This window comes from Cariama cristata, unplaced genomic scaffold (assembly GCF_000690535.1).
Source record: "Cariama cristata isolate BGI_N322 unplaced genomic scaffold, ASM69053v1 scaffold36033, whole genome shotgun sequence".
Lineage (NCBI taxonomy): Eukaryota > Metazoa > Chordata > Aves > Cariamiformes > Cariamidae > Cariama > Cariama cristata.
Window position 1 is genome coordinate 7,870 of NW_009608426.1, and position 13,037 is coordinate 20,906.

The 13,037-nt window shown below is 37.3% G+C and overlaps 1 protein-coding gene across 1 annotated transcript; it reads right to left on the reverse strand.

The window, feature by feature from the left end:
• Positions 1-6,046: 6,046 nt before the first annotated feature.
• On the reverse strand, positions 6,047-12,354 carry APOPT1 (apoptogenic 1, mitochondrial; the record flags this gene model as incomplete). The annotated part of the gene is made up of 4 exons (XM_009697119.1): positions 6,047-6,293; positions 8,929-9,019; positions 11,041-11,104; positions 12,157-12,354. Coding segments are annotated over 4 exons (459 nt in total), but the record flags the coding sequence as incomplete, so codon positions are not given.
• Between the last annotated feature and the right edge of the window lie 683 nt (positions 12,355-13,037).

Genomic DNA, 13,037 nt, shown 5'->3' on the forward strand with positions numbered 1-13,037 from the left:
GTTACCAACAGTCTCCTGAGGAAGTCCTGGGGAATTGCTGAAACATGTCATATGCAGTACTTTGGATTTTGAATCTGTGTATTCTAACATAAAATTATTCCTTAATATTTATGTTTTAATGAAAGCTGAAATACATTGAAATTGTTTCAAATACATATATAGTGCAGTTTTACATAGTTTATCAAACCCTACATATCAAAAAGAATGTAACTGTAAACAGGAACTACAACATGCCTCAATAAACACTAGGAGAAAGCTGGGAACAACTGATTTATATAAATTGGCCATGAAAGTGAAATGTACTGCCTACACAGTGTTACGCTTATTATTACATGCTCAAGGGCCACAAAGTACACCATCACCATATGTTTGAAAACTGTCATGACTTACACGGAACAGGCTGATGAATAATGGTATCTTCCTTCACCAGTGTGTAACACTGACCAGAAATCTACCCAGTAAATGGTTCCATTGTGAGCAGCGATGTAACATGCCCCATATCCTTACAATTAACTACATAACCGTAAAATGTTACTGCCAGGTTTACCATGCACCAATGCAGAAAACACTCTAAATATCGTTAAAGGAAGGTTCACACATTTGTCATTTCCCATCCCACTCATTTTGCAACCAAAGGAGACTGGAATGCTGTGTTACCGGCATTCTCATTAATTTCACTTAATCTTCTTTCTCTTTGAATTTTTGTTTGTGAACTCTGTTGGGTGGTGCCCCAAACCAAAGTTCATACTGTAAATAAGTGAGATTGCTTTTCTAATGTATGTGTAAACATATAATAAAAGTTGAAATGACATTGTTAATTACATAAGAAATTGAACGCTGTGTGCAAAGTGGCTGTTAGATAATATCTATAAATTATAGACTCAAGACAATAATAAGCTGCTTTGCTGCCTTTAGAGAAAGTGTGAACCTCATGATTCAAAAGCCTGAGAAAAATCTTCCTAAGACGGAAACATGCTCTGTCCAGTGGCAGCTCTTCAGCCATATTCTCCCAGCATCAGCCTATTTTTACTCAGTCCTATCTATAGCAATCAGATTTATGGCCGCGATACCGTGGTAACTGTTAAGCATGCCCAGCAAATCTCCAGGTGTCACACTGAATAGACCCCTCTTTTCCCCAACAGCAAAAGCAGCACCAGGGAAGAAGCAGCAGAGGAGCATAGCAAATGAATGAACTTTGAGCATCTCTTGTCAATTAAAATTGCTCTCTAGTATCCTGTGGCAGAGCTGATTTTTTCTTTGAAGTGAGTTTGAATTCTCCTTTGACACAAATCAGCACCTGTGGCTATTTACTCATATGTCAGCTTAGGATTTTGTTCTGGTTTTCATGGTGGAATTTTTCATGAGGCCTGAGGAAACTGGAGGTTTTCCAGACGTGACATTAAAAGTGAAATACTATTTTGGTAAATGTGAGAAGAAGATTGGTAAATCCAGAAGACATTTTCTTATATATTCATTGGAATTTAGTTTCCATTTTGTCTTTCAGTGTCATACAATTTCAGACAAAGAGGTTTCTACAGCTACTAAGGTCAGAACTGCCTTGACTTGGCTTGTTACAGAATATTTATGCTGTGTCATACCATCTATTTCCTATATGGCACTCCAGAATAATAAAATCACTTGGAAAGCAATCAAGGCAGTCAAGTAATCTCTTTTGAAATTTGCAATTCATGGATTTTGTCTTCTAATATAGCCTTGACTACAAAATCTGCTGTGCAAAACAGCCCCTCTCTCCCCCAAAGAATCTCGACTCTAACTTTTCTGGAACCCCTTAAAAACAGCCAATCTATGCTACACACTGATCATCATAGAAAAATTTTCCATGGCAGGGATTTATTACAAAGACAAGCTAGAATTTGTAAACAGGAAGTTCTTTAACAATGAGATATGAACAGCGACCTAAATTTCTTATGATTCTGAAACATGCATTTTGCCTGATAATGTGTTCTGGCTCAGCTGATGAAAGTTATCACAGCCAATTCTGCAGCTGAATCGTATCAGTGGGTTCTTTGGAGGCAGCGGTGTGAACAGAGTACTGCTGAATGCCATCAATTCTTGACTGGCATGGGGGCTGCTGGAAACTCATGCCAGTCATGATCCATCAAAGTAGCTTCAGGACTACTCCAGCTTAGGCTGAGTGCTAACTGCCTCCTGTATTGCAGTCTCAGGAGACACATACAGTCATTCTTGCTGTCTCCTGCCATCGCAGGCCACGGTCACAACACACCTGGGACCAGCGCTAAGGATGAGGACCTGCATACAGCAGAAAGCAAAATCACTGGGCCTTTCCCTGCAAAATGTAAGAAACTCAATGAATGGGTATCTGGTTTGAACTAGTAAAACACAAGCAGCTGTATGAAACAGGGACCACGTCTTAGAGCATTTACATGGCTTCTAAAACTCATTTTGACTGTGGGTAGTACTACAAGATAGTATTTCTCCTGAGTAAGATCACACTTAAAAGGGATCATGTAATTTTTTGCCTTTACTATTTCTAGTCAAAAGTACTGCTTTTGCACTTCCATAGCATCTGCTATTTGGCTATTTGAATCAGTCAACTAAATCTCAGGATACTTGGGTAAATCTTAATCCATTAATGAATGCAAAGGCAAGGCACAAAGAAGTGATTTATAGAATAACGAATATTAATAAGTATGTATTTCAAGATGATTACATTCCATGTACTTAGAAACTCTTTTAAAGAAATAAACTCATACGAAATAAAGTACTTGTGTTTCCCTTTTTTTTTTTTAGAAATGAATCTGAATATTCAATTATGGGATTATTATTCTGTGAATCAGTTTACAGTAATCAGTGGATATAATTTTTAATATGAAAATGTTATTCATGCATATTACAGTTCCAGGCATATATTATTCTTTCCTGAAAACATTTAAATCTCCCAGTCTTTATGCAAAAGGCTGGCCCATGAGCTCTGTGCAGGATGTAAATTAAGTTCTTGTTTGGCTAAATCTGATTACCCTGTAGGAAACCAATCTTGCTTAGTGACAATGGAAGCTAAAAATTGCAAGTAGAACAGTCCCCTTAAAATGGGGCCAGGAAGGGCCAGCTTCTAAATAAGAGATCTGAGTTTTGAACTAGTTTTTATTTTATCCTTAAGAATGTTCACTTAAACATAGAACCTATCTTCTCAGTAGTTGCTACCATTACTTCTAAAACTCATAATGAAATTAAAAAAAGCATTTTTTTTTAAGATGGACAGTTCTTTACTAATCATGTATAAAGTTGCTATAATCACTTCTACCCAACCTTTAGTTGGTCAGCCTCTCAATCTCCATTTGACACTCCCTCTTACTCCTCTCATATTCTATCGAAATTAACGCTCCAGTAAATTCAGTGAATAGCAAAAGCTCACACAGATTATCAGAGCATAAGCACCCCAAGTCAGTATGAACTATCTAAAATTTTTTGATTACTACCAAAATACTGCTGCTTTATTATGCACTTACTGAGTGCATGAGACAGATTAAAAAGGCACATACTGACACTACTAAATATTAAATACTGCTGTTCCTTCTGACAGGATTAGCTAAATACCTAAATTGTAAGAACACTCCTCTGTACTTTTTCTATACTCAGAAAATGTGCACAGAAAAGTCACTCTTTGATCTATTTCACTAGCTTCAGTTACTGCAGCAGGCCTTTGTATATATATATTAAAAAATTATTTTTAGTAGTCTGTGGCAGCTCCTTACTCTTCCTTTGATGTATAAAGGATTTATGATCAATAATATCTGAAAGCAGCTGGCATTATTACAACTGCCCTAATTCAAGAAAAAAAATATGTAATGCAACACTGGCAAAACCGATATGGCTTTTGGCTGTTCAGAAAATGTAATTATCTCAGTATGTGGTTTTGGTAACGAGACTCAAAATTTCAGATGGATTATTTTTAATAACATCTTTTCACAGTGGCTTTATTAAATATTCTAAATCAGAACTCAACACTTACCTAATAGATAAATACTTCACTCCTTCAATAGGCTTTAGATGCAGGGACCCAGCCGTCCACACAGAATCTTAATGAAGGCAATGCCATAAAGGCATGAACTTTACCTACAAGCAGCTCAGAGAAGAATCCTAGCATGATCCATCATATGCCGATTCTATTATTTTTCGGTGACCAACACTAAAATTACAGGTTCAGAAAAGTTTTAACTGTGAATTGACTGAAGCGCAATCCAATCCTTCCACCTGAATTCCCACATCTCCTCCATGCCAACACGAGTATCTGTGTGATGAGGCATATTAATTCAACTGACATCTAACACTTTTTTCCTTGGATTAGTTCTAGTAGTGAATCAATTTCCCCATCTGGTTCAGCAAGCAGACACAAAAATGTGTGTGTTAATAAAACTGAGCTGCTCAGAAGATGAAAATGCTTCTTTTGATTGACCTCTACCCACTTAAAGCATATGTGAAACCACCTTAAGTATCTTACACCTACCCTGTCAGAACATATGGCTATCAACCACCAGTCCACTGGGGTTCTGGTCTCTGCCTTTCAGGGATATTTTCTTATATTATCCAATCTTTCTTTTACTTTGGAACTATTTATTAAAGTGTGCATTCGTATTGTCATCAAAGCTAATATACTGTAAGGTATGATCTACTGTAAAGCCCTGAAGAACTCCACTACATACCCACAGTAGTCTATTTCAAAAATTTATTTTCTTAAAGAAACATAGCATTTTCTAATTTTTTAATAAATATATACCTTTTACAGTACTGTTGCAGTTAATAACATTCACAAGTAATATTTTTGTAGAAGTGTTGGTTATCACCACAGCAAACACCATTAATGACTGTTTTCGTTTACTAACAACACAACAGTTACAACCACAATACAGTGACCATTTTAGCCCCAATGACAATATCATCAGTGTATGAAACAGTGCAATCCGCTACTCTATCATTAATATTTATTTCATCTTGCAAAGGAATTATTACAGTTGAGACTGACAAAGCTCTTTTTGCCCCAGCTGAAAAAGCCTGTGAATAAATCATGTCATGTTTATATATGAAAAACAGGTCAATGGCTACGGAGCTGACATTTCCAAAGAACCTTCCCTACAGCATAGCTTTAGGAAAACACGCTTCATTTACAACATACTTTCTTTTTAACAGAATCCTCTTACTAGGTACTGTATCAAAAAAATCATTTAAATGTATAAATGGACAGGGAGAACATTCCATGGAACGGAACTTCTTATAAATTACAGATACATGGCATAGCATTTTAAGACTTCACTTAAACCCACCTCCTACCAATTGATATTATATACCTGGAGACCAGAAGAATCACCCTCAGGCGAGTTGTTTTGAGTGCCTCGGAGAACCTGGTGAGAATAGCACGTTTTTTGAAAGAAATAAACCAGTAGAAAGCAGTGCGTATTAGTACTAATGTTGTTCTCCTCCATACAGCCAAGTATCAGTTTCCTTTCTGCCAAGATTAAGTGACTGGTAATGCATCTGTTTTATTGCTCAGCAACTAAAATCTGTACTAATCACAGGTTAGAGGAACTCTTGTCCAAGAGGGGCACATTTCTTTTAATTAAAGCAAAATTCTCTAAAAAGATCCTATTGCATTGGAAATTCATATGAAATCACATCTTAAATATTTATTAAAAATATGAAATAATCACACTGAAAAGAAGATTCTTTTAAATTGATTGTATATATACACTCACAAATCATACTTATTCCTTCAGCCATGTTGTATTACTTATGGATAGCTACTGCCCCAGACAGACAACTACTGCAAAATGAGGCCTTTTTGTCTTTATATACTAATATAGTATCATTCTCTGACCCGAGTTCAGGTACAGCATACTGAATCACATGTTATTTAGGAGCCATGACTCTGTGGTAAAAACCTGACAGTTGTGATCCATTCCATTTAATGTAAACAAGGAACAGCTTTTAATAGTTTTCTCAGTTCTGTTTTGGTTGGGAAATATTTCAGATATTCTTGGAATAAAAGGTAAAGGATCTGCATAGTGATTACAAATTAAGACCAATGGCAACTTTTATTTACACAGTTTAACAGACACATTCAAGCAATTATTACACTAGTCACTCAGATTCTGAACATCACTATAAACAACAAGCAGGACTAGTTAGTGTTGCCTTCTTCATGGAGCTGTGATTAATTTCCAACATTTTTCTTTTTCCAACGAAGCCACCTCAGAGCTCTCACCAGTGCTACTTGTCCCATGAGGAATGTGATAGTAAAGTTACGTTTATACCAATCTCTAGGATTCCAAAGCCATGAAAATCATCAGCACACAGAACAAGAACAGGAAAAAGATACACAATTATATTAAAATATCCTTTGGCACTGACAAATGACAATTCACTCATGACCTGCATTTTCTGTTCTTTGTGGCAATGCTTTCCCTGCTTAATGAGAGTTAAATAACCTATGAAAAGGTCTATGTGAATATCCACATCCATGAACAGATTACATGTGGTCTATAGGGCTACAACTATTGAGATCTTAACTAAAAAAGTTAAGGGATGGGTAGTTTTATGACAAATTGTATTTGAAATCAGGTAAGATAAAATAATTGTAACCATATGTCATGTTTCAGAAGTAAAGCTGATCATTAAGCTATCTAGAAGAACTTCCTGACAGTGCTGTGCTATGCGTAAGACTTGTTTATACATTTATGAAGATGCATGTGTTCGAAAGGGCATAGCTGGTCACCTATAAGGGTGGGAAAAAAATAAAATATCACACTTCAAAGACTAATTGTATAACCCAATACAGGAAACATTATGTTTCTAATGCAGTACCTTTTAGAGACGATGCCTTTAATATTGCCAAAGTTAGCCTTTATATCTTTACATAGTTTTTATGACGCATGCATGGCTTCTGGAACCAATTCAAGAAGTAGATAAGATAGTCTGTCTCAGCCCTTTTTAACCTCTAAGAACTTGCTTCAAATTCTTGCCCTGTTACAAACTAAGGCAATATCATCATTTCTTCCTAGTTTTTAACAAGAATCCCTCCCTCATTTTGTAAAATGCTGCACAAGAAGCGATACAATATGCTTATTATAGAACTAGCCGGGAATATTGAACACTGAGATTTAGGTCTTCTCTTGAGATCTCTGGGGGAAACCTTGCATGTACAGATCTAATATAAACCTGAGATACTAACCTCCCAGTAAGGATAGTAGCCAAAATCATGCTGACAAGCAGCACTGAGCTACCCCCTCAAGTGTCATGTTAAATCAAAATACCACGCTAACATTGCAACTGTTTCTTTCCCCCTTTCATGTCTCATTTCCTATATCCTTCTCATTTTTTTTTCCCCTAAACTAGACTGTATTTCCAGTCTAAGTACCCTGAACTAAATATTCATGGTGTCTATGCACAGTCATTGCTTCAATTTTAACTAAATTTTAGAAGTTGCAACACTTCAGCAGCCACAGTTTTCAGGCCAGCTGGCAACACTGCAAAAGAACATACAGCTAAATGCATAAACAGATTTTTGTAAATATGACCCCCCAAAATCAGACTGCCTGTAAAAAGTTCCACTGCTTTCAGGGCTGTGCAGTTCCACTTTGAAACTACAACAATGCAGCTGACACTACCTGATTTTACAAGGCAGCAACAAGGAAGGTCACATTTAGGCACAAAGCCTGAACTGTCTTACTATGAAGACAGGACACCATCCCGAGGTCACTACAACAATGGCATCTGGTGACCAGTTCTAAGATAAACTATTTACTTTCTCACTCATCAGTTATAGGCAACTTGAACAACAATCTCTTAAAAATAATTTTTTACTTTCCATCTTTTCATGCTGTTCTTTAGGTTTATGGTGAGGTTTCCCCCCCTGCCCCCTCCCCCCATGGGCAAGACAAGATGCGCATATTTGTTACAGTAAAATTGTTCTTACAGTATAGTATGTTACGGTATATGTACAATACGTACAAAGACCCCTAAACCTCAATTTGTTATAGATCAGTTATTGTGATGGTAGAATTCTCACTAGCATTACACCAGTAGCAACCCAGTAACACCTGACACCTTTGAACCCAATAATCTTTCAATCTAATACAGAGAAGAAACTGAGTGGTTTCATACTCAGTGGGCACTGCTACTGTAACCGGATTAAGTGCTATCCTCCTCCAGCTTCCCATTCCTTCCTCATTTCTAGCCCTCCTCCAAGTGTGCACAGCTACTTGCAGGGTAATGTGTGTTTGCAAGTCATTTCTCAGTTGTTTCAGATCCCCAATCCAGTTTATCAAGTTGCTGTACAAATAGTAACACCGAAACAATGCAGTAGATGTTGCAAAGAGTCACCCTGGATGTGGGCTTACCCAGCTGTAGCTGAGGTTCTACGCTGAGTTCAGGTGGTCATTTTACTACTGCTTTGCCACACAAAAACCCTCAAACTCAACGCTAATCACTTCCATTTTTACTATATGCTTGCAAAATAATAAAACCAAGAATACTAAATATTACTCTCATTAAACAACTTTCCTCTGAGAGGAATCACATTTACTAGTCCTTATTTAACAGCCAACTAGAATCTGTTATATAGAAATTTCAACTGTTTTATTCACGTTCATCAGTTTCAATTAGCAGCATGAAAAGACCCATGCCATAAGAGAAAAAATTGAGTGCCCGATCTTGTGTCTCTGAATCTCCGATGAGATTCATCTCTCCACTAAATTAACAATAAGCAGTAGAATAACTCAAATGATAATGCAAATTCCTGTCAACTGCTAGTAATAGCATTTAAAAAAAAATAATTTTCTAAAATGACAGTTTTAGGTGCTGTTTTACAACTAGGGAAAAAATGTTCAAATTTTAAATTTGATCTCAGACCTATCACTTAGACTGTAATAGTCAACATAAATACCTTCTACATACCTGTTATACTGCATATGCTTTCTAAAATTTTTACTTAGAAAGTCCTTGTAAAAGTCAGCCATTTCTTCTGCATTCAGTGTTGCTTTTTGACCTGAAAATAAGTTTTGGCATAACAATGTCAAGATAATTCTTTGGATTAAAACACTGGGTTCAGATGCAGGAGAGCTAGGTCTGATTCCTTGCTCCTACAAGCTTCCTGTGTAACCCTGAACAAATTAATACACTTTTATCTTTCAAATTTTTAAAACTTATCTAGGGACCACAGCGGATTAACAATACTGATCATCTTGAAGCTGGCATAACTCTTAAGCCCTTATTACCTGTAAAAGTGATTATGTTTATCAGGTCTCAGATTATTTAGGGTACTACTAGATGCCTATGAAAAAGTCCATAGATCTAGGAGTATCTATCCTTTGAGTAAAATTAATCTCTCACGGGGCTGAAGTCTAAATAGCATCAGTAAGAGCACTTAGTAACTTAAATTTCCTCCGTAAAGCAAGTAAATAAATATAGAAAGAATGCTATCCATGACCAACATGGTATTTTCAGATGTACATTTTTTCCTGTTGATAAATTTCAAGTGACTTATACCAAAAAGTATTTGTTCCGAGATGTCAGATTTATTAACAATATAGTAGACGTTTTGTGAAGAAGCAAGTATAAAAGATGACTTTGAATATGCCACTTTCATATGCAGAATATAAGAGGAGATGGATTCTCTCCACAGAACATGAAAGGAAAACCTGTGGGTACAGCACAGATGTAGAATCCTCAGAACCAGCAAATATTCTCAACTCTACCAGATAATTCCTATACAAACTTTCTGGCACTTTCAATGTTTCTAAAATGAGGGTCAAATTTGAATGTCCCAGGGGCCACAGATACGATGAGGGAGACGGAATTGTGATATTCAACTTGTTACTGTTCCAAAATGCATTTTAATGTAAACTGATCAATGTAAATTATTGATCAGTTCTATTTGTCATCATTTACAAATCTAATATATTACAATGGATTAACATACTGTGGGATAAATTTAAGACTATTTGAAGGCTGCCTACTTAACACCTGTAGTTAATTTGTTTCTTCGTACTGGTATCAGCAGAACTGATCATAGATTCACTTATATAAAAGATTAAGTTTTGTTCCAACTGTTGATGTATATTATTATTACTCTTACTTTTATATACACATACAGCTGTATTATAGAACAGAGTTAATCAACACATGCAGCCAATATGATTTTATGTCTAAGGGATGTACATGCATACTATTTTCTTTTATTTCTAGGGTATAAAAACAAACAAAACAAAAAAAACCAAAACAAAACCAAAATGGCAATATAAAAGAAGCATTTCCTAAACAACACAGAACTTAATTAAAATTATTTTTCAACCACACACTGATCACCAGGATACAGAAAGAAGAGAAAGATAATGGTCTGTGATATACAGAATGTCAGAGCAGATGCTTTACTAAACTCAAACAGATCATTACTCTATGAACAAAATGTTCAACCTCATACTACAATGGCCAATTCACTGCTATTATGAAGGCATCTTGTTTTCAGTTTCACATAATGAATTAGAGAGGCAACTATTTTACAGCAACTGTGCTCAGGCAAAGACAGGCAGACACCAGCTGCTGTCTCCTCAGAAGCTGTCTTATTCTCCCTCAAGGAAAAATATTGTATTCATTGTACACACTATGGACCTGAAGCCAAAGACTGTGAATTTATCCACCCAACCATAACATGCACTTGAGGCAATTGCTCTGTATGTTTAGCTCAGCTAGCTCACTGGGTTAGGAGGAAGGGGATTTTTCCTTTCACATCTCCTTAGACTACAGAATGATTATATCATTTGGCTAGGATTTCAGTGCATTCCCTCCAGCTGCGAGGAAGAAATTAGGGGAAGAACACTGCAACAGATGATCTGACCCCCACATGCACATCTCTGAAAAGCTCTTCCCCTCTTTTTTTTATCATGCTCCTGAAAACCTTCTAAATCATATCCGCAAGATTTACTTGTGACGGAACACAAAGAGCATAAACTAACAGAATTGGACAGAATTTAGAATGCATCCTAAACTATAAACAAAGCTCTCACTAACCTGCTTCATCTCTCATTTCCAGACCCTTGGCTTTCAGTCTTGAATAAATAAATTCTTCTTTTTCCTAAAACATGGTTTTCCACATTAGAATCTGATTTACTCAGTCCTTGAAGATAACCAGTTTTTTAATCACATAGCAGTGTAGTGCTTAACACCCTCTGAAGTAACAAGCAATACTCATTATACTTGGAAATATCAACAAAATATTTTCCTGAATCAAGTCAGTTGGTTAAAACAGTAACTTTGTCACTTAGATTCTGCTACTTGCATGCATCAATTAATTCATGCAAGTGTTCCACTGAGACATATAAAACTTATTTGTGGAGTAAAGTTACAGTTGAGCTTCAGTATTGTTTGACAGGATCCGAACCTTCAGTTTGGACAAACTACGAAGATGTGCTGTATTGTATAATTAAGAATTTGAACATAGAGAAAAACACTCAGCCTTAAAAACCTGAAATTATTTAGATGGAAACAGAATAATTGTTTGTACATAAGTTTTTCAAACTTAAAAAGCAGTTCTATGGAATTGAAAAACAAGCTTTGCTTTTCTGCTGAGATCTTTGCAAGTTTTGCGAGGATGTGATGATCTTTGATCATCACAAATGATTGTGAATTAATGAACTATTACTGTTCTTCTAACCAATGCTGCAATCAGGAAAGAAGATGGGCCACAACTGAAAAGTCCCCACTTTTAGCCTTGTTGGGGTACACTGCCAGTGAAACAGGGCAAGTTCCTCATTTACCCCTGGTGATTATACCTAAATTCTCTCACTTATGACATAGCAAGAAAAGCTGCAGAATCATTTTCAACAGCTGCTTTAGTCATAGACAGATCTTGCATGTAGGGTGGCTACAAGTTTATATTTTCAATGCAAGACAGGAAAAAGGCAAATAAAATACACAGGATCTTTAGTTTTGTATGTAATTTTAAAGAAACACATGACAAAAAAGTAATTTCCACAAAGACACCGTGTGTATTAAAAGAAACGGTATCAATTACCAGTCAGTAATGGCAGGGAGAACTGAACCCTACCTCACGGAGACCAAAGCCCCTGATTTTGGGGGGCTGAGTGGGTGGGAGCTGAGCAGCACCAGGCGTCCTGGCAGGCTCACCTGGCGGAAGGCACGGTTGTGCCGTGCCCAGAAGCGCTGGTCGCAGGCCTGGGCCTCCTGCCGTGCCTCTCGCAGCCGCCGCTCCAAGGGTGACTCCTCGGGGGGCACATAGAAGATGACCGGTCGCAGGTTGGAGTGCTTGTCAGGGGGGCCGATCCAGTCATTACAGGAGTGTGCGGGGGGGCTGAAACCTAGGCCCTTGAAAACACAGGCAGAATTCATTATGACTACTTTAGCAGAGTTTTTGAAGAACATCACGATTTGAAACAAGTCCCAGAACTCCACACAACCTTAAAACATATAGGCATAGCAAGTTCGGAAATTATGCACATTCATTTACTCTGACTGAAAACAATGTGATACATTTAACATTAACATTTAACATTAATTTTTATTTAGAAATGCACTACAAAGGAGACACCTTTGACTCTTTTCCAACAGGTATGAGTCATGATTTTTTTCAAGCAACTTTTTTTTTTTCCATTTTTGTATTACCAATATTCCACTTCACTTAAGGATTTGACGGCAAGAACTAGCAAGTATGTAAGTCTTCCTAAGCGCTGCCTTTTTCGTGCATCCTTGTGGACAGGCACAAGCGTGTCACTTGTCAGGCCAGGTTTAGGAAGAACCGGCTCTAACAGCCCGTAACTTACCGCTGCGTTTGTGAAAGTTTTTGTTACTTCCCCTGTGCCTCAGCGCCCCATCCGCACAGCGCGGGAAGGCCCGCAGGGTATTTACAAACACTTGGGGCGTTAGAAAATACATAAACAACGAGAGGCCGCAGGAAACGCACCCGCCCAGCGACGCTGAGAGTCACTGACAAGGGCAGCCTCCCCAGATCTTTCCCCTCAGGGCTCCGCAGGGGCGGAAGACTCCGAGGC